We start from the raw sequence: 25,246 nt of genomic DNA on the forward strand, positions 1-25,246 counted from the left end.
CCGGAGTGAAAGAGGGAAGGATAATTCTTCGATAGGGAAAAACTGAATTTTTAGGACACGAGGCGGACCATCTCGTGCTCGGTCGTCAGGCAGGAATAGATATCTCACCTCAGCGTGGTGAAGAGCCGGACAGAACCGACCAAAAGCAAATATGATGATCCCCCAGAACTTTACAGATAGATTTCATACAGACTTGAAACATGGTGAAATCCTTGCCGGTCCGTTTTCTTCCCATTTTACTTTTTTATTTATCTTTTTTTCCCTGCTCCTTTTTCTTGTGGTTTCGCCCCCCTGACCCTGGGAGCTGGGACGGGTAAACCCCAATCGGATTGGCTCTTCAAGTGGCTTGGGACGGAAGACCAAGTGGGGTCCATTTCTTTCGTTAGTTTTTCTCGGGATGGAGATCGTTTCCGTCTCAGTGTCATCTTGACCTTCTTTTGGCCTTCTTTTCGGCTTCTTTCTCTTCGCAGGGCTTGCCTGTCGCAGTAACTTGTCGGTTTATCACCTCAGAATGATGACCTGAAGAACCATGGAACGATCGGTTGCTTATCAGAACATTATCGGAGGTTTCTTCCACGGGCTGAAGGGGGATATCCCGGCTCGGAGGTGTACTCCGACCAGTGGCAAGGGTCAATAGAATCAATTGGATGATGTTGGCTCATGTCGAGAGTTAGATCAGTGTTTGACACTAAGAGAGGGAAGAGAGACACGGGAGTGTCGTAAGGGCTCTCTTTGGTTTGAGCAATGAGCAGTGACTATGTATTCTGTACAGTGTACATAAGTAGACTAAGACCGACCCTTGTAACTTCCAGGTTAGACTAGCGCGGTGGACTAGAAAGAAAGTGACTAGTCAGGTACTTGTTGGCTCCACCCACGGATCCCAAAGAGGATGCGCCATCGTGCGTCTCCACTTTTCCGTCTCTCCTGATCCTGCAGTCTCGCTAAACTCCAATTGGCAGTAAACCTTAGTATTTCCGCCAAATGAAAAGAAAAATTAAAAAAAATTGGAGCAGAGTCGTAGTCATAATAAAAATAAATTCTAATTAAAATTAAATTCATGGGGACTAGACTAATAATAAAGAATTCTAATACGGTGGTGTGCTCCGTATTAGACTTTGTTTACTAAACTTCTCCGCCGTTACTATGACTTTAGCCTTGGTTTAGTACTCCTGATCTGCTCTCCGGATGGAAGAAGACGGCACTTGTGTTCTTTCTCTTTCTCTCGTTCTTCCTTCAACGTCAGTCTCGTCTCCTTCTCCTCCTTCTACTGCTTTCCCTGGCCGTGGGATCGCATACACCTTGCCTGTCCGCTACGGTTTACCTTTCTAATGATTGATCGGTTCCTCGGACCCATTCCAACGGTACGGAGTACACTAACGAAATGAATGTGAAGAGCTTTTGAACTTGTTACACGGGTATGTCTTAGCTCCGTTCCAACACTTTTCAGCGTCTGCACTGGAATATTGCCTTCTTTTACCCCCCGGGTTCGCCTTGAGGATGAGACTGAGCTTCATCATGACGCCCCATGGACGGCCTGATGTCGTCAGCTCGCATGCTACATACCAGTAGTCGCAAAAGTGATTTTGAGGTGGGCTGTACAATTGACCGCAAGGCTGACGAAATTCCATTGTTTCACCGGTCCAGGATGAACCAGGTTTCCCAGATTCAATAACAATAGAAAACAAAAAGATAAAATACGTCACCGCCACATCCTGAACCCCGGATTAGCGCAGCCCCGCCAGTTGTATGTGATTCCTCAAATCGACGATGCAGAATACAAAAGGTCCAGAGTCCGACATGGGCCGGACGGCTTCACGCTCCCGGAGTAACAGCATGTCGAGCGATTCTCTCTCTCGCATTCACATGTCCCCGCCAGCGGCGAAGCCTCCGCCTTCCTTTATCGCATCTTCGTCCGCCGCTCAGATCATCACCACTGACCAAGAATTCAATACTGCGGACTTCGTGGCCGAGGAAGGCGGGGATTCGGATGCTAAAGCGATTGTCACTCCTGAAGCTCTTGCAGCTCTGAATGGATTCTTGGACCATATTCTCTTCAACATCCTGGCGGCTGCTAAGTCAACGCAACTAGCATGTATTCGACCAGCGGTGGCGGATGTGTTAAAGCCGCGACTCGCAAACCAAGTGGTCTCTGCGGCAGATGAGGAGTTGAGCGAGTATATGGGTGGTCCGGAGGAGGAAGAGTTTCAATTCCGTCGGGGTATGTCTCAAAACGGTGATTTCGACCTGATTCGTTCCTGGAAATTGACTCGCCTGCGCTGTATGGTCTATACCCGACTGGGAGATATGGAAGAAGATGACGAGGAGGAGTACATCGCACAGAATGGTTTGGATGATGATGGTAGTGTCTCGCCGCGGTTTTCTATGCATGTAGGAAATATTACGCCGGCGGCTGCCATCTTCCTGACTTCCATCATCGAGCATCTTGGTGAACAGGCTTTGGTGATAGCGGGCGAAACAGCTCGGTCACGACTATCCGCCAAACCGAGTGACGGTCCTGAGGAGGCAGAGTCTGGCGGAGAACGAAGCACCATCAACCGTTTAATCGTGGAGGACTTGGATATGGAGAAATTAGCATTGAACCCAACCATGGGTCGTCTTTGGCGCACGTGGCGCAGGTACACTCGGTCTCCTATGTTGTCCCGAGTGGTTTCTAGAGAATCTATTCGACGCCGTGCAACAGTTGGTCCTTCGTCGTGTCGGAAGAGCAGTGGGGTTACTGATGATGAGCTGCCACAAAGACCGGTCATCGAGATCCCAAAGGAGATTGACCCGGCGTCTGTTGCACTCCCGGAGGGTGACCACGATGTCGAGGAGATCGAAGGTTTTACGTCTGATGGTGAAGGTGCTGAAATAGTTCAGACCATGCAGGCAGTGGTGGCTCACAAAGTGCGACCCCATAGCCTCATGGTGCTGACCTTGCCATCGCCGAGATCTCCCACATCGCCCATCACCCCACTGAGCGCAAAGTTCACCCGCCATGTCCGCGCGAAATCGTTGCCCGATACTACCCCCCCGGAGTCGGCAGAAACTGATCAAACTGCCGACCGGCCATCTCCCACCGCATCTGACGAACAAAAGCCGCTGGAGACCATGTACGAGCACGAAGAGGATGATGAGCCTCCCAAGGCCAAAGCTGAGTCAAAGGTATCAGAGGCAGATCCTCTACCGGAGGAATCGTTGGAGCAGGATAAGATGGCCACGTCGTCACAATCTGCCGTGTCGGTAGAAGTCGAGTCGAGTCAAGCCAGTAGTACTTCGGGTTCGTCAACATCTCTGAGCGATCGTTTCCAGACCGATTCCGACACGGAGGTGATTGAAGGACAGGGAATGTGCGAAAAACCCAAATTGGCTCCGATACAGCGACCGAAGCGTGTCTGTAGCAGGGACGCAAATCGCGAAAATGACAGGTCGACTACCGCGACTCGAGTGATCAGCGAACGAGCGATGCCAACAGTGGTTGATGATCCGTCACAAACGCAAGGGGGGAACTCCACCCCGGCGCAGCCTACCATCAGTCACGATGTTTCAAAGGATCCTGATACAAATAAACCTTCAACAGAGTCCTCGGCCCCTCAGACTCGGACTTCCACTGACCTGGAAGAGAAGATCTCTCGCCCACCTTCCACTTCAGGAGAAAGCGTTTATTCTGATCGTTCGCGGACTCGACATAGGCCGAGCCCCTTGGTGGGTATAAGTCACCATCGTTACGGCCGCTCAAGTTCAGGGGTATCCTCGATAAGTTCGGTAACTGAACGTGCAGCGGTTCAGCGTGTCATCCGACCGTCCACTTCAGCAGCCTCTTCCGTCTACTCCAGACCGCGTCGCTCCGACAGTTTCAGTAGCCAACGTGAGAAACGCCCAGTGACCGCCGGGTCGACCACGTCCCAGGTTTCAAGCAGGCTGAAAGGCCTGATTGGTCTTCAGGTGGATTCTGTTTCAATTCGCCTGCGCAACTCCTCCGAGACCAATCGGTTCGCTGAAGAACCGTATGACGACACGACCGGCTTGGACGAATTGATCCGCAGTGAGGAAACTCTCCATTATACCCTTACCCCGAAAAATATGAGGGAAATTGAGGTATGGTTAATTTTCTCTCTTCCTCTCTCTTTTTTATTCGAGTTCGTCGACTGATAATCAATTATAATAGGAACCTGATTCCCCCCGCTGGAGAGTCAGGTCGAGCACTGCGGACCTGGCTGAGTTCCTGAAGAATAGCGCCCCTCCCGGGGAGGAAGTACCACGTCCCAGTACCTCTCACACGTCTTCCAGGGGAACTATTAACACACCCAAATACAAAGCTATCGAAATACCCTCGACTGCGACTTCACAACAGTCATCAGACCCGGAACAAGCTGCCGATCGGAAACCAAATACTGGCTCGTCTAGTGATTACGATCACTCTATCAAGTCGACCGGTCCAAGTAGCCCCCTCAGCACCCAGCCGACCCAATCACCACGTTCACCGTCGAGCACAGTTCGCAGTGGCCCTAAGCTGGAGGCCCGTTCAGCAGCTAGTTCAAAAGCGGATCAAGATCGGACAACCGAGTTGATCGACTTCATTCGTGAAGGTCCACCCACTGCAGGGGCACGCCGCATTCCACGTGCGGTTGCACCGTTCCGAGACACCATGGATTCGGACGAGTTGAACTCGCTGGAAACTGGCCTCTCCGAAAATAATGCGCCCTCGGTATCTAGCACGCAAGACGGATCAATGTTGACTTCCGTCGGGTCTCGCACAGGACTACTGGAGACGGGCAACCGAACTACCGTACACCCAACTGCTGCTCAGCACATGCCAACAGCACCAGTGGACGACCCTCGTCCTGTGCGCAAACAACGTAGGGTGCCAGACCCCTATGCCATTGACTCAGATGACGATGAGGACCTTGACGAGCTCCTGGACGACCCGAAGCCCAAGCGCGAGGAGGAAAGCTTGATAGATTTCTTGCGTAATGTTCCTCCTCCGGAGTCGGAGCCCAGCCCGCAGCCCATGGCAGTCAACACAATGCCCCCCAAGAGCTCATCCGGTGCGTTCGGAATGAAGGCGCGACTTCTTCGCAATGCATCTGGGGACAAGGTGCCTACTACGAAACTATCAAAGGCTTCGCTCCGTCAACAGCAGGACAGCTATGCCGCAGCGCCATCGAACTATTCAGTCAAAGTTGGCGCCGAGAGGAGCAGAGGCGCAATGTATGGAACCAGCAGCCTTCCCTCCGTCACAGATCGGCAAACAGAGACTAGTGCCCTGGCTGAATTTCTCAGGACGACGGGGCCTCCTGAGCCTCCTGCACCCCGAGCCTCCTCATCACTGGCCTCGAAGGGTAGAGAATCCGGGGTGAATAGCCTCTCGCGCCTTTTCGGACGCCGGAAGAAGCTCGAGGTCTAGTGCCATTTTGTAATCCTATTTTATGCCTCGCCTATTCCCTACTCTCATACTCTTTTTTCCCTTATTTTCATTCTCAAGTCTATTAGCCCACGTGTCCATTAGATATGCCCTTGCGTTTCTCTTTTCGTTTTCTTTAGAAGCGATTTAAAGCTATGTCACGATCCATCCTGTGTTTCGTTTGATTCAGGTTCTCTTTTTCCTTACTACCTTTGTCTACGGGTCAAGACTCCTCCGTCTTGATGTCTGGGCCTTGGGTGAACGAGTTCCCTTCCATTTATCTTCCTTACTTTCTTCGTTGCTCTGGTACGACACTCGTTGGCCTTTTCCTTCTCCATATACCACTTTGTCCTGTTGAATTTGTACCCCGTCGTGTTTGACTTTATGGGATTTGGAACGAATGATATCCTGCCTTCAATATTCTAAGCTCGGGACATTGTTTTCTTTTCTTCTCTTTTCTTTTTATTGTTACAACTCATTCCCCTGGGAAGCCGTGTTTATGCGTTTACTCTCATAAGCAAAATTGGGCGGACCGTACATGATATCAAGAAACTGCTAGCCACGCAATGACTAATCTCTTTAATCTCATTCCAACCTTTCCAAGGACCTGTAACGACTGTAGAAATATTCAAATGATCCCAAAGTATCTTTAGAAATCCGGACTAGTGTAGATCAATATCTGTTCTTAAAGCGCGCGGTCGATTGATGGCGGAACATTGTTCTCCCGAGGGCTCCGGAACCCTTGAGCGCGGCGTGGCATCAATGGCAGCTCCCGAGCTTTGTTGTCAATTTCCAGGACCTCACTGTCGACCACAGCGACAATCTAGCTTCGACAATGGGGACGTCACAGCCTACTTTGAGGTCCATCCTCGGAATATTATTCCTATGTCTTATCCAGATTTCCGCCGCGTTGAAATTCGACCTGCCCGCTGTGAGCGGAAAGAACGAGCGATGCATCCGCAACTTCGTCTTTAAGGACCAGCTTGTCGTCGTGACAGCTATCGTGAGCGGTCAGAAGGGTGATGGACAGAAGGTTAACATTCATGTATGTCGCATTACGCCCCTATGTTCGGTCAATGGTTATTTGCGGTGAATTGTGAAGCCCGCTTCACAGGACTCGTCGGGCTAGATTGAATCAGGAGCAGATTCGCTAATCGTTCTTTCCGGAAACCAGATCAAAGATGCCCTGGGCAATGACCACGGTCGCCCGAGGGACGTTGTAGGCGAGACTCGCCAGACATTCACTTCTTCGGAGGATACCGCTTTCGATGTCTGCTTCGAGAACAAGCTTGAGGGACGGTGTATGTCACCTACCCTGTTCCTGCTTTTAACTATCATTTTCTCGCCCTTATATTGTCGAAAATGCTTGATTGTTGGACTATTTTCTGATGTATTCTGCAGCTGGTGTTGCCAACCCTTATCGGTCCATTGAACTCGATGTTGACATTGGCGCCGATGCTCGTGACTGGTCTAGCATTCAGGACCATGAGAAGCTCAAGCCCCTCGAGACTGACCTCCGCCGCATTGAGGAGATGGTGCAAGAAATCGTCAGCGAAATGGAATACCTTCGTGCGCGTGAGCAAAAGCTGCGTGACACCAACGAGAGCACCAACGAGCGTGTGAAATGGTTTGCGTTTGGCACAATGGGAATGCTGATTGGCTTGGGTGTTTGGCAGGTAATCTATCTGAGGGCCTACTTCAGGTATGTATCTCTGGTTGCAGATGGTTACGACTCGACTGACGGCTTCGGCTACTTGCAGATCCAAGCATCTTATCTAGACGGTCCCTGTTTCGAAGTGCCTGGACTGAGCGGAAAGGCACTCTGCATTGTAGTTTCCTTGTTCTCATGACAAAATACGGAGTTCTATGCATCTGTCGAGTGTGGTTTCGACTTTTATGTAGTCTCGGATATATCTACGGTATACTGTTTGAATACTCTTATGATCCTACGATAGCGTTAGACAACTAGGGATGATGTAATGGATTACTCCGACTTCAAAGACCAATTCATCAGGACATATTGTACATATGTACCATGTGCATAGCCGCCTCCCTGCGATTAAAGATAATCTTTGTAATACACAACCCCGGTTGGCTGTGTTTAGAGCATGCAAACACAACAAACAATACCTCCAAAATCTCCGGATGTTGTCAATCCCGTCATGGTGAACGAAGAAACAATTCCGATTCTCCCCAGCGACAATTCCCTTCTGCACAACTCTCTTGCGACAAACACACCAGCAGAGCCAACATGTCCGCCCCAAGACTCATCCAGCGCTTCGCGCGACCCTCATTGTCGCCATTCTTTCTCAGAACAACCCTCGCCCGTCGCTCCTTCGGTAGCTCGGCAATTCGTCCCAAAGACGATAACGGCCGCGCTCCCTCAACAGCGCCAGAGCACCGTGAATACCAGACCAACCGGCCTCCCAACCAGCATGTACCCAACACGACTTCTACCATGACCAGGGACTTTCCCAAGGCCGGGGAAAAGTCCGTGCCACCGGAATTTGTCAGCGCTGCCGACCCGAACTACAAGCCGGCGGATCCCTACCCCGGAAAGGTTGAGCATTTCACCGGTGGTCGCCAGGAGACTGGCGCGCAGAAGCCGGAGCTTGGTGTGGGTGAGATGGAGGGTATTACGTTCAAGGTTGAGCCACTGAAGCGCACTGGGGAGGATGTTTCTACTATCAGGGCCAGGTTGCTGTGTGAGTATTCCCCCAATCTGGTATTACTAATTCATTGCTGGGAGGTCCATGGGGACTGATTTGGGTGCCTGAAATAGATCAGAGCCGGAAGCGAGGAATCCTCGAGTCCGATTTGTTGCTTTCTACCTTTGCCGACGTTTATCTTTCCAAGATGAACAAGGAGCAGCTGCAGGAGTATGACCGGTTCCTCGACGAGAACGACTGGGATATCTACTACTGGGCGACGCAGGATCCCCCTACGGAAGACAATGTTGCTGAGGATACCCCCACCGAGACTTGGAAGCGCACTGGGGCTAAGAGCGGCGAATGGGCCCAGACGGTCGGTGCCTACAAGGCTGCTTACCGGCCCGTTCCGTCTCGCTGGGCTGATTCGGAGGTCTTGCGCCTTTTGAGACAGCATGTGCAGGATAACAGTGCTACTGGGTTCCATGCTGCTAAGAGTAAGAAGACTGGTGGTGCGGGACTTGGTCGCATGCCGAATGTTCAGGTGTTTGATTCATGAGTTAGATTTGTGTATTGTATAGAAGGATGTTTGTACAAAAGCATACTGGGTTGGGCTTGTATTATATAGTTGGTTTGTGTAGGAAGTTTATGCATTCTTTGTGTTGGTTCCTTTTCTTGTCTTGTCTCAGAGTTTTGGGGATGTGCTATTGGCCGGGTGGATTATGTATCTAGTGCATGTACTGTGCAGGTCGACTGTTAAGCATAATAGATACTTATAGATACATGACAGCTAGTAACTATATAGTATGCGACTGGTATGTCTGTCCAGTCTCTGATGTACAGTTAGTCACATCCTCTTGTTGAGTTACACTTTCTATTTAGGGTAGATGTCTCACGCCCTCATTGATAAGAGTATTACTACTGGTCAATAATGAGAAATCCACAGGAATAGTGTACTGTTATAAATGTTCATGAAAGCATTGAAAAATGAAGAGAGATGTATACAGTGTAACCAATTAGGCAATACAAAAGCTTCCATCTCTTAAAGATCCCGACAGCGAATGGCATTATATTGTTGGATGATCCACTATTATCGGAACCAGGAACTAGTAAGAGAACTAAGAGAACTAACCGCTGCACGTGACTCGCTTATGTTAGGGTTCCATGTGACCACGCACACAGAGGGCGGTAAGGGAGTTAGGGCTTAGGCGGGCACGCCGACTCTGCTCCTCCATCTTCGAACGCTGGGATTTTACCTCAGAGTCAACGACAATTGCTCCGCCCGCGTTCATCCTCTCTCCCTCTCGCGGTCCCCTACCATCGTCATCATGGCTGAGCAGCTGGTCCTTCGCGGTACCCTCGAGGGTCACAATGGCTGGGTTACTTCCCTGGCTACCTCTTTGGAGAAGTAAGGGAATTCCGGATCCGATATCAAAGACAAGAAAGAAATTTTTGAAGCCATAAAAGAAAGATGTGAAAGTCTTCAGTGATGAAGAAATTCGAGAAATGGCATTGGTTGATTAATTCTGGATAAAATGGTTTCTGACTTGATTCTTTTTCCGACTCTAGCCCCAACATGCTGCTCTCTGGCAGTCGCGACAAGACCCTGATCATCTGGAACCTTACCCGCGACGAGCAGGCCTACGGTTACCCCAAGCGCAGCCTCGAGGGTCACTCTCACATCGTCTCTGACTGTGTATGCATACCGAACCCTTCCGAAGACCGTGGATATCGCGGGGGACTTGGTGCGAAAGGAAGTTCGGCTGACATGTGGATTTTGCGAATTCAATAGGTGATCTCCTCCGACGGTGCCTACGCTCTGTCTGCCTCCTGGGACAAGTCTCTCCGCCTCTGGGAGCTCGCTACCGGCGAGACCACCCGTACCTTCGTTGGCCACACCAACGACGTCCTCTCCGTCTCCTTCTCCGCCGACAACCGCCAGATTGTCTCCGCTTCTCGTGACCGCAGCATCAAGCTCTGGAACACCCTCGGTGACTGCAAGTTCACCATCACCGACAAGGGCCACACCGACTGGGTCTCCTGCGTCCGCTTCAGCCCCAACCCCCAGAACCCTGTCATCGTCTCCGCTGGTTGGGACAAGCTCGTCAAGGTACGCATCAGACAGTTTCCCTTTACCCTTTACCGAAATCGATGTGTTCAAATGATGTTTCTGTATAAAACGTATTTGCTACTTCAGAGCCATATGGCCATGAGACCAACAATCACCTATACCCTGATGAACAACCAACACATCAATGCTATATCTCTGCATCTGCACGTGAAAAAGTGTGTTCACAGCTAATCTGAACTGTGTTACTAGGTTTGGGAGCTCGCCTCCTGCCGCCTCCAGACCGACCACATCGGTCACACCGGCTACATCAACACCGTCACCATCTCCCCCGATGGATCCCTCTGCGCCTCCGGTGGCAAGGACGGTACCACCATGCTCTGGGATCTCAACGAGTCCAAGCACCTCTACTCTCTCCACGCTGGCGATGAGATCCACGCTCTCGTCTTCTCCCCCAACCGCTACTGGCTCTGCGCTGCCACCGCCAGCAGCATCACCATCTTCGACCTCGAGAAGAAGAGCAAGGTTGATGAGCTCAAGCCCGAGTACATCGAGAAGGGCAAGAAGAGCCGCGAGCCCGAGTGTGTCAGCTTGGCCTGGAGCGCTGACGGCCAGACTCTCTTCGCTGGTTACACTGACAACAAGATCCGTGCCTGGGGTGTCATGTCGAGGGCATAAATGATGAATACCCATCGGTGAGGGACATGAGAGGAAGATAACTATTTTGTTTTTTATTTTTCCTTAACAAAAAAGGGCAGGCATTGGTTGGGATGTATGAGCCACGAGCAATGAAGCACTTCGGCGTTCCTTAACCGGACCCGAGGTTTTTCTAAACATGTCTAGCTTACTCGATTCATAAAATCCGACTGTCTGGGATCTTGTAAAGGAAGACATGCCATGTTCTAATACAAAGACAAAAAATACCTTAAAAAGCACTGCTGGGGCTGAGACATTAGGGTAAGGTGACCGTACTCTTATCTATATCACTGCCGTATCTGTACACGTAGAAACTGCCCGTCATGTCCTGCCGGGCTTTTCATATCCATCTATCCATACACTGGCTATATCATATTGTACATGTCACAGTCTAATAGTACAGAGGCCTGCACTCATTTAGTTCTTCGTGAGCCTCTTCAGAGCGGCATCGGCCATAGAGACGCCCTGTTCAAAGCCTAGACCCTGCGACAACGACTTGGCTTCTCCGTAGAGCCTCTCCGCCTCTTTCGCCTTACCCTGGAACTCCGCCAGCCAACCCAGGTTGAACGTCGCCGCCACGCAAGAAGTATCACACTCCTCATCGCGAACAGGAGGCTGAATCCTCGCTGCAACATCAAGCGCCTTCTGCGCCCACTTTTCGGCAGCATCAAAAAGCTGCTCCTTCGCCTTCTTCGGGTCCTCAGCCCGAATAGGCTTCTGCGCCTGTCCCGCCATGCAGCCAGCAACACTATTCAGCAGCACAACCTGCTTACACGTCGGCGCATCCCCCTCCTCAGTATGAAGCAGATTCAGGGCGCGCATCTGGAGCGGAATCGAAAGCTCATAGTTCTCCTGCGCCGTATACCTCCCCGCCAGATCCGTCAACGCTGTCGCAATCTCCGTAACATTCAACCACCCCTCGGTATTATCAGCCTCCAACCCACCCCCAACAGGAAGCCCCAGACTCTGCCGCCGATGCAACTCCTTCAAACAAAGCTCCACAGCCGCAACCTGCGCCGCCTCCGCCTTCTTCTCATCCTGGATATAATCACTCGAATACAACTCCGCAAGCTTCATCTCAATCCCCACCGCCTTCTTCAACACCTTATCCCGCTGCTGCTTCTCGAATTCTTCCACCTCCTTCCTCTTCTCTTCCCCTTCCTCCTTCTCAATCTTCACCCCAATCACCCCCTCCCCACGATCCTTCCCCTCCACAAACCCCATAATCTCCCCCTTCGTCCGCTCCAACACCTCCACCGCCGCCTTCGCCAACCCCGCCCGCTCAAGCATCATCGCAACCTGTATCTTAATCCCAACCACCTCATCCGAAAACGGATGCATCCCCATCTCAATCCCAATCCGCAACGCCTCCTTATACGCCTGCAGCGCCTTCGGCGGACTCAGATCCACCTCCGTATAATACACCGCCGTCCGGAGCGCCTCCGCCACCGGCGGCGGGAACTTATGATACTGGGGCCCGACGCGCGTGTACTCGACGTAGGCAATGTAGGTGAATATGGCTGTGGCTGTTGCGGCGGAGAAGAGCGCAAGAGGGAGCAGGATGGGGTTTTTGCGCCAGATGTCGCGTTTCGCTTGTTTGAGACCGAGGGTCCATTTTTGGAAGGTCGAGAGGGAGCGTCTCTGTGGGAATTGGAGGGGTTGGAGGTGGTGTTTGAGACTTGGGCGGGGGGTTTTGGGGAGGGTGCTGAGGCGGCGGGTGAGTGTTGAAGGGAGGGTTCGGGGGAGACGGAGGGTTGTTGGTGTGAACATTTTGTTGGGTTGGGATTGGGTTTCTTTGGTGGTTTTTTTGTGTGGTTTATTTCGGCATTGAGGTTTTCGTAGTGAGTTGTCTGATTGAGTGTTGATTGGTGTGAGGGAGTGTAGTATGTGAAAGAGTATAGAGTTGAGTTGAGTAAAAAGAGTGTAGGAGAAAGAATTCAATCGCGGAAATAAATTGAAATCTTATCTTACGTTCCTATTGGTCGGAGCTCCCGTCGCAGTATGACGTCGCACTTTTATCGATTTCCCTTTACTATTCCAGGCACCCTTCTCTATCTCTGCCTAGATTGGGCTTGTAGCTAGCGACCATTAGTTGATTTTGAGTTAAATACTTCCCTTATTTATTCTCGTTACTTGATGGTCTGAAAATGTGTGGTAGATATGCTCTCGGCGTGGTATGTCATGTCCCTCTACTCACTCGACTTCTATAGGCAGACAACAAGGTATCTAACAAACAGAACAGCGCATGGCCTTCATGCGTCGTCGCCTCCAAGAACAAGGCCTCCAGGTCGACGAAGCGCCCTCCGATGACGAGGTCCGAGAAACCTACAACTTCGCTCCGGGGAACTTTGGTGCTGTCTATCGTGCGGATATATATCCTTCTGAACACGGCGAGGGACAATATGAGAACGACGACAGCGGACCTCACAATACATCACGTACCCAGAATAGAGATGGAGGGAAAGACGAACAAACGCAATCAAGCTCCCAGCTCCACTACAAAATCCAAAGTATGAAGTGGGGACTGGTTCCGTCTTGGACGAAGCGGAAACCAGATTACGGGTCGCTGATGCGGACGATCAATTGTCGGGATGACTCGTTGGTCGAGGATCGCGGGATGTGGACGTCTATGAAGCGGAAGAAGAGGTGTGTGATTGTCTGCCAGGGTTTCTATGAGTGGTTGAAGAAGGGGCCTGGGGGGAAGGAGAAAGTGCCGCATTTTGTGAAGCGGAAGGATGGGGAGTTGATGCTTTTTGCTGGGTTGTGGGATTGTGTTTCTTATGAAGGTGAGTTTGTGGACATATATTGGGTTGATTATTTGGTGGTTAGGCTGACATGCTGTGGAAGGGGAGGATGAGAAGCTCTACACGTATACGATTATTACGACGTCCTCGAACTCTTATCTGAAGTTCCTCCATGATCGCATGCCGGTGATTCTTGATCCGAATAGTGAGGCGATGAAGATATGGCTGGATCCGACTCGGACGACGTGGTCGAAGGAACTGCAGTCTGTGCTAAAGCCGTACAAGGGCGAGTTGGAATGCTATCCCGTTCCCAAGGAGGTTGGCAAGGTCGGAAACAACTCCCCCGACTTCATTGTACCGGTAAGTAGTAAAGAAAACAAGAGTAATATTGCGAACTTCTTTGCAAATGCAAAGAAAAAGACCGAGCCGGGTGTCAAAGTCGAAGGCGATGGCATTACGGATCAAAATATAGTCAAGAACGAAGATGATCCGAGTCCAACGAAGGATAGTGAATGGAGTGAAGACAATGCACCCAAGCCAGCAGCGGGCATCAAGAGGGAACGCACCCCCGAGGGACCTGGAGAGGTAGCAGATGAGGAGGTGAAGAAGCCAAAAACAGAGCTGCGCACCCCTTCGCCAAAGAAGGTCACAGAGCATACCCCAGTATCGAAGCGACAGACAAGCCCCGCCGGAAAGAAGATGCGAAGTGCGACTCATAATGAAAAGCCGATTAAAAAGGTAAATGTGAAGAAAGCCGATGGATCTCACCCAATCACAAAATTTTTCTCAACCTGAAGTTGTTCTGCCTCTATCAAAATAGCATGGTGTGAGCTATTCGGACTGTGCCCTGCAATGCTAACCGTCATGATGCGATATGAGATGCGATATGAACCAACTGGCCTGCAGTTTAGCCATAATTATCATCAAGCCCATTAAAATACACTCGAATAATGTACATGAATTCTCAATTCGTCCGCTATTGACTCTCCTGCTGGCGCAGCCTCTGTACCAACTTTTCTCTAAGGAATGGGCTCAAACCCAAACTAGATCTGCTGTTAGTACTGTTCAGTGTCATTTGAAGAAGTTGTGACCTACATTCCGTCCCGAGTCACGATCCGATAAGTACCTATTGAAGTCAGCTATGCCCACTGGAACGTTCTGTACAGAAACACCATACCACTTGGCTGATAATTTCCGTTGCTTCCCACGAAACTACCGTCACTGTCGACCTCAAGACTTCCAAAAATATCTTCAGGCCATGCGATCCGGCCATACTCAGGTGGCCGCCTATTGTCTGAAAGGTGTATCCAGCCTCCTCGCCCGGCGGATCCAGCACCACCTTGGCCGCTCGCTCCACCGCTGGAATCTGCTGCACTGTGCCGTCTTCTGGCACGCCCACCCGTCAACAGGACGCCACCAGAGCCCAGGTTAGCGCCAGATGTAGACACCATCACCTGGGCTTGGGAGACAGCGTCCGGGTCCTGGTGGCCATACTCAGAGACCACATCCTGTAGGATCTTCAGGAATTCCGGGTTCTCCTTAAAGGAGTCCGTCGTAGGGGGCAGTTTAGAAGTGACACCAATGGACAATCTAGAGTTTGGAGGTTCTGACGGCAACAATGACAAGACGTGGCTTCCATTAGATGGGAAAACGTACTAGATAAATTGTGAGTGCCAATCATAGCAAAGATTAACTCGATTGGAAACATACAATGTGAGGATGATTTTCTAACGTCGAGACACCCCGGATCTGTGACCATCTTGACAGACTAGGAGTATTACGGACAAAAGTCCTAATGGCAAACATATTGAAATGACTTCAATTGAGTATGTTGTTGAACAAGTTGGAGGTAAGGATTAATCTTCGATAGTTAATCGGTTTAGCTATGACGACGGAGGCAAACACAACAAACTCATGTGACTCCGCGTTCTGGACCCAAGTCACTCCGCATCAAATAGTTCCCTCACCGGAAATCCATAGGGTCGGGTGGTGTTTTGGTTGATAAACAGTCTTTCGCTTTTCTTTGGCCTTCTCAATTCCCATTCTCTGCCTTCAAACTTTGGCGATGCTTTTAATAGTCTAGTGAGTTTTCACAATTGCATGGTGTTGCCCGGTCAGCCCGTCAGATAGAAGATAATGAACTGCGCAGCGGTGCAGTATTGAGAAGAGGCCCAAATCGAACTACTGCTATCGTTTTATGCGTGATACCCAGCATTTGTCTAGTTATTGATCTGGTTACATTTTGAATTCATCGTATTGAGCAGCTACAATGGCGACTCCGTCTTCCAAACCAAATCCCGGCGCAACGCCAACCCATCTGACTTCTTCTCCCCGCCCCTCTGGGCCTATGGCTCGACCTATATCGCACAAATCACCATCAACGAGGACCCCATCAGCTTCGGGACATGCTCATAACCACCAACCAATTTTGACGCATCAGAACGCCACACCTCTGGCTGCAGCCACCGGGGCTGACGATCCCGTCACTCTCAGCTCCCCATCGGCTCTTCTTGCACTCGGTGGCTATGGTGGGATTAGCCCGTCTCCCGCAGTCCATGACGTTTTAGTAGCACCCGGTATGCACGACAGCGACATTCAGGCACTCGGTATGCAAGGCCTGAAACTGGGGAATGCGCGCGACAGCGACGATGAGCGGAGGAGACACATTGAGGACGTGGTTCAGCTTCTACGGACGCGAGTCGCGGGAAGAGGTGTGTGCAGGGAAGGCATTGAGCGACTGGGCCAGCTTGAAGGCTTTGAGTCGATCTGGCAGGAGGATAGCCTCAGTATTGCGGGGAACTTTGTCGACCTCGAAATTGAGTTCTACCGTGCGCAGAACACCGTGAAGGATGTCAGCCTGAATATCGCAACGCCAGAAGCCACTGACGGCGAACGTCGGGAAGCTACGGCTGTCCTAAAGCGTGATTTGATAGAATCGCCTGAAGACGGAGGACGGAGCTCTTGGAAAACTTTGACTAAGTTTCATGAGAATCTACAGTGGCTTGCTAAGCATGACAGACTCAGCCAAGAAGTCAACTGTTTTGAGGCCATAGAAGGCCTCTACGAAAGCCTGAAGCGTATCTGGGATGAAGAAGGGCATCACCGCAAGTTTTCTGGTATTCACGATCACCTCTGCAGTGGCTGGGTTGGCCAGCCGTGTCTGCATCAAGGAGGCCGGGTTGGCCTCAACTTAGAGTACTGGGTACATCAAGCACGCGTCCTGGACTCCAAGCAAAAGAAGGTTTCTCCGGATGACATGGCTATAGATCAGCCGTCCGTATCGTCGATGGGTGGCGAATCAGGGAATCATAACGGCAAATGGAACATCATAATAGAGTGTGAAGAAGGATACCCGTCGCTCCGTGTGTCCAAAGAGTGGGTGAACTCCGAAGTCTTTACAGTCGTGAACAACAATGCGAACGAACCGTCGTCGAACGAGATGGGAGGGTCTGATGTTGCTGTTGTTAACTGGGCAGACCCGCCGGCGACTCTTTCTTCCCAAGGCCAACAAGATGCAATGGCGCTCGATTCAGGCATGCTAGGAACCGCACCGAATCGGCGGTTTGTTGCGAGAATGGAACCGCCCCTTGAACTGCCAATCTTGGCAGCTTCGGACATATACAGACATCTGGGCATTCAGATGCCACAAGAGTTTAAGATGGTAACTTACGATGGACTCTTAGCACCGGGATGGTCGCCATTATCAGCGGCGGGAGCTATGGGTCTTGGGCCTGAAGAAGCATCCCAGCTGGGTCGCAGAAGGCGCAGGATGGCCGTCCAGAGCGTTGATCAGGATGGCAAGCCATGTACTAAACAACATAGCTACACTTTCCAACCCTTCGAATCTGTTGCTGGGCGTACGATGCGTGATATCCCATTTGCGCACCCGCGGCAGCTTGCAGATATTCTTCCGGTGAGATCAATAGCCAAACTACTCATGAGAGAAGTTACTGATTCCTTGTTTTTTATCTCTCTTTACAGACACTGCGCCAATATGCGTTTTTAGCAAACATGATTCGTAACATTTTCAGTCCCCCGTCCAAGAGCGACGACAACAGAAAGGATGCCCAAACAGACTCCCCAAAGAGCCCCGCTAGTCAGCTGAAATTCACGGAACCAGGGAAGCCAAGGAAAAATGTGATTACCTTGAGCAATAAGGATCCCAACGAGAAAAAACTCGATTGGTTGCTGAAGGGACTCCACAGCACGGACAGGATGAAGGAGAAAGGGAAGGACACGGCCAACTCGAACGCTGAAGGTGTTGACGACGATGTCGATGAGGTTAAAGTAGACGTTACATTGCGGACACAGCTTGGTCAAGCGCCCGTCGTCATGTTACTTTTCACGGTAAACGATCCACCCGGTTCTGCAGAGTCGGCCAAGGAAGAAACTACTATAAGCAAAGTTTCCGTGAGTTTGGAAGTTGGATTGAACGGCCGCGTCTCGGTGGTAGATATGACAGGATTGTTAGATCACTGTAGCAGTCTTGGAGACATGGACGTGCAAATGACCGACGGCCAGAAGAACGAAGTGATTGAACTACAAAACAAGATAGCTCGGGTGCTGGAAATATCTCAAGACATCGGGACGTTGGTGGAATGGATCCTACGATGGATGCAGCAGCGAAAGGGCCGTTGAGAATACCTGTCACACATCCCGGATTGGCTGGGTAGCCGCGGGTGCCGCTGCCGCCGAGTGGAGAGGGTTGTCTCGACCACGCTGTCGGCTGGTAGCCGCTGAAGTGATTCCCTGCCTCCAGCGGATCAGTTGAGGCTTGACCAGATCTTCATCTGAGGCTCTGCAGACGAGACCCATCTCCCTGTCCGGAGCTAGCCCAGCAATCGATGCTGTACCTGCATGGACTCCATCCCCTATCTATCCGCCAACAGAGCTCTGCCTTGGGAGCTCTCTGGGGACTACGGTTACTATGCCGACGCAGTTTCTCTTACAAGATAGAATCATCCGTTGCTAGTCTTACCTGTCCACGCGCAGTTGGCGAAGAAATAATCGAACGTGGAACATGACAACCCAAAGGGCAGCAATCGGTGAGAAAAGGAAGAAAAAGGAAATAAGATCCGATGGGATGGAGATCTGTAGCTTTACACGTTTCCATACATACATATGCCCAGACCTGCGAGATGCAGAATGAATGTTGTTGCTCCCAAGAATTAAAGTTCCGGCCCATATGGAAATGGCGGTGGAGGCGGCTAGTGTAATGCCTGGCTGCCTTATACCAGGGCTGAGGGATTTAATTGTACATCTCAGTGCATGAACAACCACTGCAAGGAGACCGTTTGGTGGTTTTCCATTATCTAAACCATGAGGGAATAACAAGTATGAGAATGACCTGTCAAATGTCTTCTTGGCTTCGTGGTATCCCAAAAATATTCCCATCGATGTCCTACTAAAGAAGAGGAAGCGACAAAAGAAGAAAATCCCAAAAAAAATGAAAAAAGAAAAGAAAAGAAAAGAAAATCCAAGGCTGGAAGAAGAAATTTCCATGATCAACTGCGCGAATTACCCTGCTAGATCGGATACCTCATTAAAATTGTGATCCATCGAGGGTTTCAAAAAAATATGCATTGGGATTCTTCTGCATGCGTTGACGGGGCATGAGGCATTAAAATTCCATTGGAATTCTTAATTACAAGACTTACAGAACAAGCTCAATGGAAAGAAATTTGTAGTGGAATGATTTTCATTATTCCTATCCCTTTCTGCGTTCTTTCTTTTCTGCCCCTACAACGGAGGACATGTGGTCATGAATCGACTGTCGAATTTCCCCGCCAAGCGATCCAGTGTGACTCGCAGATTTCTTGGCAGATCGACTGGTGAAGATGAATTCATACGATAGGAGGACTTTCTCCAAGCTATTGTTCCATGTATGTTCAACTGTCGTCAACCTGAGGCATTCCAGGCCAGCGATGACGATTCGGGCCGAATCCAGTCAGCAGCGTTTGTCATGGACGGCGGGCCAGGACCAATCAGGACGCAACGATAAGGGACCCAGTCAGAATGCGGAGCATCACAGGGAAAAACATGGTTGGCGAGGGAAGCCATTACTCACTATCAGGCTGGTCAATCACAACTATTACTCGATCCCCCTCAATGTCATTATTGATTTTCCGGTCATTGGATGACAGCCATCCCTTTCGTCATGATTAAGTTGCTTAGATCGTGATGTCGGTGAGGGATATTCAAAAATGGCGGCACTTCGGGCTGTATTATCCGAGGTCGAAAGGGATTTTCCACCATCAATTTCGGGATCACAGGAGCGAGAACTTTCAGATGTCAGTCATGACGCATAAATCAGCGTAAAACTGGAAGTTCTTGCGGGAGGGCGCTAAACCGCTCCTGGATTAGAGACTGCGCCACAGGTTCTATTCTTATGACTGGCTGACGGCCTACGGCGGGCTGAAGCCGCCTGCTGCGCATTCGACCATATCGGGGTTGATGAGAGTGGATATCCTTCAGAATAGAATCTCTAGACCTCAATACAATACAACATTACATTTTGATAGACCGTATCTATTCTTTTCTGGTCTCGTTTCACCACGAACTAATAATAACCCTCCCGGTCTCACAATCTCATCCTATTAGGGGAAGACTAGTACTAAGAATACATTGCTCTCTCCTGCAGTGGATGTCAACCACAGGGCTGATCCGAAACCTCAGCAAGACGGACGTTCTTTGTCCCCCTCATGATTCTAAAATCTCTCAGCCACTCATGATGCAGTTGATTCCTGAATCTCCCGACCACGGACGCCTGTCATTTGCTGTAGTACAATATCTCACGGAAGAATGATACAATTCCAAGAAGATCGCCACTCCGGGGGGACTGTTCTGGAGAATCCTTGTACACCCCCAACCGGTTGTGAGGTTGAAGTGACTTAATGGTGACCACCAGTCCCTTCTGCCTCGACCCTCTTCCACGCCCTTCGAGGCGGTGCGGACCGCAGTTTTCCCCCCAAGCGGACCAATCCGTCGCCTAAATTCCCTCTAAGAATAACCCTGACTAACCATCTGGGCCGGTCTCGGGGACTTGGGGCGGCTTAACTTTTCTCTCTCTTGCTCGCCTTTTTCGAGAATTTCTTGCCACGCCCCACATCTGTGGAGGTTTATTTTCTGTAAATTTGCCCATTTTCACTGTCAGTACTGAGAATTACCGGCTGGGTGTAATCTTGCCGTTTTGGGTGATTATCGAGGATTTCTTTTTTTAATCCTTTGATAGACTTGGAACTGATAGTTGTTAGTCCAGTAGATAAGGATGTAATTCAAAGGAAGGATCTTTGTTTCTGCTCAACCAGATAGGAGGAATAAAAGGCAGAAGCTATTAATTCCAAAGCGATCAATCGGCAGACGCGCTATGATCCACCCACGCGACTATGGCGGGGTGTCTTTCTGAGGGGCATTGATAAGGAATCCTTCTGATAAGTCGCAGGTACCATGGATGTTGATATGCATCAACTGGAGTATGGACAGGTACATGTACATTCCTATCGGAAAGACCCTACCAATACCCTTCCAAAACGTCTGTTCATCTGATCCCGGAACTTTTGTCGGTCAGTATGACAAGGCACATATCGAGACAAAAAAAGAGAGAGTCATTTAAAAAACATGGGACGAATGATATCCATTCCGTGAATCAGTTTCCCATATGACTTGCTATAAGCCATGCGCCCGGTCTACCAATGGGGCGGCAGTCCAGGACTTTTAGTTGCATGTAACGTTCAAACTAAATGGATAGATACTCGGGTCCTGCAGCTGATATGCACCGTCGTCGATTAATGGTTGATAATACCTCTTAGCAACAGCTTTTCGCGTCGCTATCTAAAAGCCTCAGTCAGGCAACCCTCATCGCGGTGGGAGTGTATCCAAGGCCTGGTCAGCCGACTTATAATGATCGAAAGGGGAAGTCACAATGCATGGAACATGTCGAGGAAGTGTAATTAAACATCGATAGAAGGCGTCCGGATCACCGTGGCGTGGGGTGCGATTATCTGGGGAAGAGAGATACGGGCTAGATATCCAAGCGCCGTCGAGGGAGATTCCGGTGATTAGTATTCACAGCCATTCTATCGCATCGGACTGGCCCGTTCAAAATGACTCTGCCTATTTGCTTTTGGTTGCAGTTACCTGCATTACTTGCATCCATGTAATTTTTTTTTCCAATTTACTCTAGTAACTGTATCGGCGTAAAAGAGGAAAGGGGGAGGCATTTTTGATTTTGTTGGATCCATGAGGGCTCCATCTCTTTACCCAATTAGGTAGTGTTATTGAGTGCCTGAGGTGCGGTCTTGGGCAGGAACCTCGTAATCCACCGTGTATTAGGAAGATAGAACCATCTAGCCGACGCCTATCTTATGTTGGTTGGGAGGCTATCCGACTGACCCCATGTAGCTCTTAGTACCTGGTCACATATTCTCAGATAGGAGAGTACCTGATCCATTCAATGGTGGTGTGGGAACTGAATGGCGGAGAGCAACCCTTGTCTTAGCTGCAGCCTTGCTGCATCTTCTCAGTGTCCAGACACTTACCACATATTGTGGGTTTGCGCCTTTTTTTTTTTTTTTTTTTTTTTTTCCCTTGTGGTTTTGAATTTTCTGAAACACCGCAACAACGCATCCACTTTCAACAATTAATTCAAAAATGATAATTCCATGCCAACCATCAGACCAGAATGAGTCTACGAAACTACACGTACACATTTCTAAAAATTTACTAGATTCTTGAGCTATTGATAGTTATTTTCTAATAATAATAATACTGAATCACCAAAAAAAAGCCTACCTGAATTCAGAGTGAAACCAGTCTGGCAGTTATGCAGCCGAAAAAAAAAATTAAAAAAAGAAATAAAAATGTAAAAATAAAAATATCCCAAAAAAAATCCGTGGGAAATTCAATTTACCGGTGCGGTGCCCAGCAACCGAGAATATCGACCGGTGCCATTACCGTAATTTTCAAGCCGAAACGACCCCATACCCAATTGGGATGAATTTGCCCCCTCCCCCAAAAAAAGCTACAATGGATTGAAAGTCTCTCTTTCTCTTAAATTTAAAGCATCGCCTCCCCACCCACTGAACCTTTGTCACTTACATCTCTATCCTTCTATCCGTAACCTTACCCATCTCCCTTCCCTTCAACTCGCTTTGCTTTAAATCTCCTCCTTTTCACTTCCTTTCGCTACCTTCCAATCGATCTCAGATCGTCGTTCCGTTTTCGTCTTTATCCTATCGCAGGAACAAAGCTTCTTTCCAAGCAGTTAAAATTACTGGGTTCTGCTCTGCATCTGTTGCAAGCTGAGATATCTTGAAAAACCACTTCTTTAGTCTATATCCTTCACACACACATCAATTCATCATGGTATGTGATACTCAACCTCTTATCTCGCGCGTTATCGCGTTGTGGTTCTCATTATCAGTCGGATAAGTGCTGACTCGTGACTCATCGCTACAGTCTGAATCAACAACCATCTCCAACACGGAGAATGTGCGTTACACTTCTCATTGATTGCTATCATGCTTTCTTCAGCCGTCTTCCCGGCTTTGAGGAAACAAACATACTGACTTGCGCTGGCAACAGCTCATGAAGTACATGAACCTCGACCAGCGCGGACGCGTGCAGGCCGAGTATGTCTGGATTGACTCCGTTGGTGGATGCCGCAGCAAGACCAAGGTATGTATTCACCCACGACCTCTATCCTACAATCTTATCCGCTGGATTGCGTGTCAGGTTGGAAGTATAGATGGGGGGCATTGAATGGCACGGCGCACAGACGCAAAGGGATCGTGATTGTTATCTCGACTCCTTGGCTGATAAGCCCTGCGCACGGTGATCTGATGCACCCTGTTCCTGCGCCTACCCGTACCACGTGACCAGTCATGGGACTTTGATTGCTGACCCCACTATCTAGACTCTCTCTAAGAAGGTTACGTCCGTTGACGAACTCCCCGAATGGAACTTCGACGGTTCCTCAACCGGCCAGGCCCCTGGTGACAACTCCGATGTCTACCTGCGTCCCGTTGCTATCTACCCCGACCCTTTCCGTCTTGGTGACAACATCCTCGTCCTTTGCGAAACCTGGGATTCGGATGGAACCCCTAACAAGTACAACCACCGCCACGATGCCAACCGCCTGATGGAGGTCAACGCCAAGGAGGAGTTCTGGTTCGGTCTTGAGCAGGAGTACACCCTCCTCGGCAACGATGGCTGGCCTTACGGATGGCCCAAGGGCGGTTTCCCCGGTGCCCAGGGTCCTTACTACTGCGGTGTTGGAACTGGCAAGGTTTACTGCCGTGACATCGTCGAGGCTCACTACCGTGCTTGCTTGTACGCCGGCATCAACATCTCTGGTATCAACGCCGAGGTCATGCCCTCCCAGTGGGAGTACCAGGTTGGCCCCTGCCCCGGTATCGAGAGTAAGTTGCATCGTCCTTATTTACTGTAGGGTGTTCGAGGTCTAACTGTTTTTTTTTTCTTCTAGTGGGCGACCAGCTTTGGATGTCCCGTTTCCTCCTCCACCGTGTCGCTGAAGAGTTCGGCGTTCGTATCTCCTTCGACCCCAAGCCCATCAAGGGTGAATGGAACGGAGCTGGTCTCCACAGCAACGTCTCCACCGTCGCCACTCGTGCTGAGGGTGGTATGAAGGCCATTGAGGCTTACATGAAGAAGTTCGAGGCCCGTCACGTTGAGCACATTGCTGTCTACGGTGAGGGTAACGAGGAGCGTCTCACTGGCCGCCACGAGACCGGCAGCATTGATAAGTTCAGCTACGGTGTTGCCGACCGTGGTGGTAGCATTCGTATTCCTCGCCAGGTGGCTAAGGATGGCAAGGGTTACTTCGAGGACCGCCGCCCCGCCAGCAATGCTTGCCCTTACCAAATCACTGGTATCATCGTTGAGACTGTAAGTTCTATCTTGAAAACGTTGAATTGCTTTAGGCATGGAGCTAACGGATGCGTTCAGATTTGCGGTAGCAACTAGATACCTTAACCACCCAATAAAAACGTGAAGACTTTTGTTTCCTCTTAGCGCTCGTATACCCTCCGGCGTCAGTTGGGATCGAACTAGGAGAGCAGCCTGGCAGTGTGGAGCACATAGATTTTCTTTTTCTTTTTCTCTTCTCACGGTGGTATTTCAGGTTTTCTTTAACTCAGATGCCAGAGCTTGCCTTTGCGTTCATTACCCCATGCCGTTTATATTTTAATTACTTCTCTTTCGTTACTTGTTATGTGGGTTATGTGTTACGTCAACAACAACATAGAAGGATCACAGTGAATTGGACAATCACTAGGAATGGAACAACTGTTTAGGAAACAGGAAGGAAAGAAGCAAACACTGTCTTAGTACTACCGTGTATCAAATACAACTAATCATTCTCTGGTTTCACCTGAAGTAACGATGCGCCAAGTCTGATGTCAACTCGTATAATCAACCTACGATTGTGGCAGGTGATTTGTGTCTATATCTTGATCGGTAACTGGTCTATCGAAGTCTTGTGTTCGATGAATGCAACTATAGTAACAAGTACTAACTCTAAACATAATTTGCATCGAAGGATATCACATGACCCACCATACCATGCTATGTAGCTCTCCAATAAATAGTAGATTCCCTTAGACATAAGGCATGTGGATTATTATTATCACCAAGTTCATCGTAAGGACACGGAATATATGCTCACAAA

At 49.8% G+C, this 25,246-nt stretch overlaps 8 protein-coding genes across 8 annotated transcripts; 6 read left to right on the forward strand and 2 right to left on the reverse strand.

Moving 5' to 3' along the window:
* Window positions 1-1,767: 1,767 nt before the first annotated feature.
* On the forward strand, window positions 1,768-5,407 carry AO090009000261 (uncharacterized protein; the record flags this gene model as incomplete). The annotated part of the gene is made up of 2 exons (XM_023234470.1): window positions 1,768-4,098; window positions 4,169-5,407. 2 exons carry the CDS (start codon window positions 1,768-1,770, stop codon window positions 5,405-5,407), a joined length of 3,570 nt encoding a protein of 1,189 aa, XP_023088583.1.
* An 832-nt stretch (window positions 5,408-6,239) lies between these two features.
* AO090009000262 (uncharacterized protein) lies at window positions 6,240-7,027 on the forward strand (the record flags this gene model as incomplete). Its single annotated transcript, XM_023234479.1, has 2 exons — window positions 6,240-6,449; window positions 6,806-7,027. The coding sequence occupies 2 exons, from the start codon at window positions 6,240-6,242 to the stop codon at window positions 7,025-7,027; spliced, it is 432 nt and encodes a 143-aa protein (XP_023088584.1).
* Window positions 7,028-9,380: 2,353 nt separating this feature from the next.
* Window positions 9,381-10,798, forward strand: cpcB (40S ribosomal protein RACK1; the record flags this gene model as incomplete). The annotated part of the gene is made up of 4 exons (XM_001816696.3): window positions 9,381-9,460; window positions 9,622-9,748; window positions 9,845-10,162; window positions 10,373-10,798. The coding sequence occupies 4 exons, from the start codon at window positions 9,381-9,383 to the stop codon at window positions 10,796-10,798; spliced, it is 951 nt and encodes a 316-aa protein (XP_001816748.1).
* Window positions 10,799-11,233: 435 nt separating this feature from the next.
* Window positions 11,234-12,586, reverse strand: AO090009000265 (TPR domain protein; the record flags this gene model as incomplete). Its single annotated transcript, XM_001816697.3, has 1 exon — window positions 11,234-12,586. One exon carries the CDS (start codon window positions 12,584-12,586, stop codon window positions 11,234-11,236), a length of 1,353 nt encoding a protein of 450 aa, XP_001816749.1.
* A 377-nt stretch (window positions 12,587-12,963) lies between these two features.
* Window positions 12,964-13,777, forward strand: AO090009000266 (SOS response-associated peptidase; the record flags this gene model as incomplete). The annotated part of the gene is made up of 3 exons (XM_023234499.1): window positions 12,964-12,990; window positions 13,059-13,602; window positions 13,767-13,777. The coding sequence occupies 3 exons, from the start codon at window positions 12,964-12,966 to the stop codon at window positions 13,775-13,777; spliced, it is 582 nt and encodes a 193-aa protein (XP_023088585.1).
* Window positions 13,778-14,536: 759 nt separating this feature from the next.
* AO090009000267 (uncharacterized protein) lies at window positions 14,537-15,366 on the reverse strand (the record flags this gene model as incomplete). Its single annotated transcript, XM_001816699.3, has 4 exons — window positions 14,537-14,603; window positions 14,656-14,686; window positions 14,738-15,215; window positions 15,271-15,366. 4 exons carry the CDS (start codon window positions 15,364-15,366, stop codon window positions 14,537-14,539), a joined length of 672 nt encoding a protein of 223 aa, XP_001816751.1.
* A 463-nt stretch (window positions 15,367-15,829) lies between these two features.
* Window positions 15,830-18,632, forward strand: AO090009000268 (RNA polymerase II mediator complex middle subunit MED1; the record flags this gene model as incomplete). The annotated part of the gene is made up of 2 exons (XM_023234508.1): window positions 15,830-17,473; window positions 18,600-18,632. 2 exons carry the CDS (start codon window positions 15,830-15,832, stop codon window positions 18,630-18,632), a joined length of 1,677 nt encoding a protein of 558 aa, XP_023088586.1.
* A 4,288-nt stretch (window positions 18,633-22,920) lies between these two features.
* On the forward strand, window positions 22,921-25,166 carry glnA (glutamate--ammonia ligase; the record flags this gene model as incomplete). The annotated part of the gene is made up of 6 exons (XM_023234512.1): window positions 22,921-22,923; window positions 23,017-23,049; window positions 23,143-23,235; window positions 23,474-23,978; window positions 24,044-24,465; window positions 25,152-25,166. 6 exons carry the CDS (start codon window positions 22,921-22,923, stop codon window positions 25,164-25,166), a joined length of 1,071 nt encoding a protein of 356 aa, XP_023088587.1.
* Window positions 25,167-25,246: the final 80 nt, after the last annotated feature.

The sequence above is a fragment of the Aspergillus oryzae genome, chromosome 1 (genome assembly GCF_000184455.2).
Source record: "Aspergillus oryzae RIB40 DNA, chromosome 1".
NCBI classification, from domain to species: domain Eukaryota; kingdom Fungi; phylum Ascomycota; class Eurotiomycetes; order Eurotiales; family Aspergillaceae; genus Aspergillus; species Aspergillus oryzae.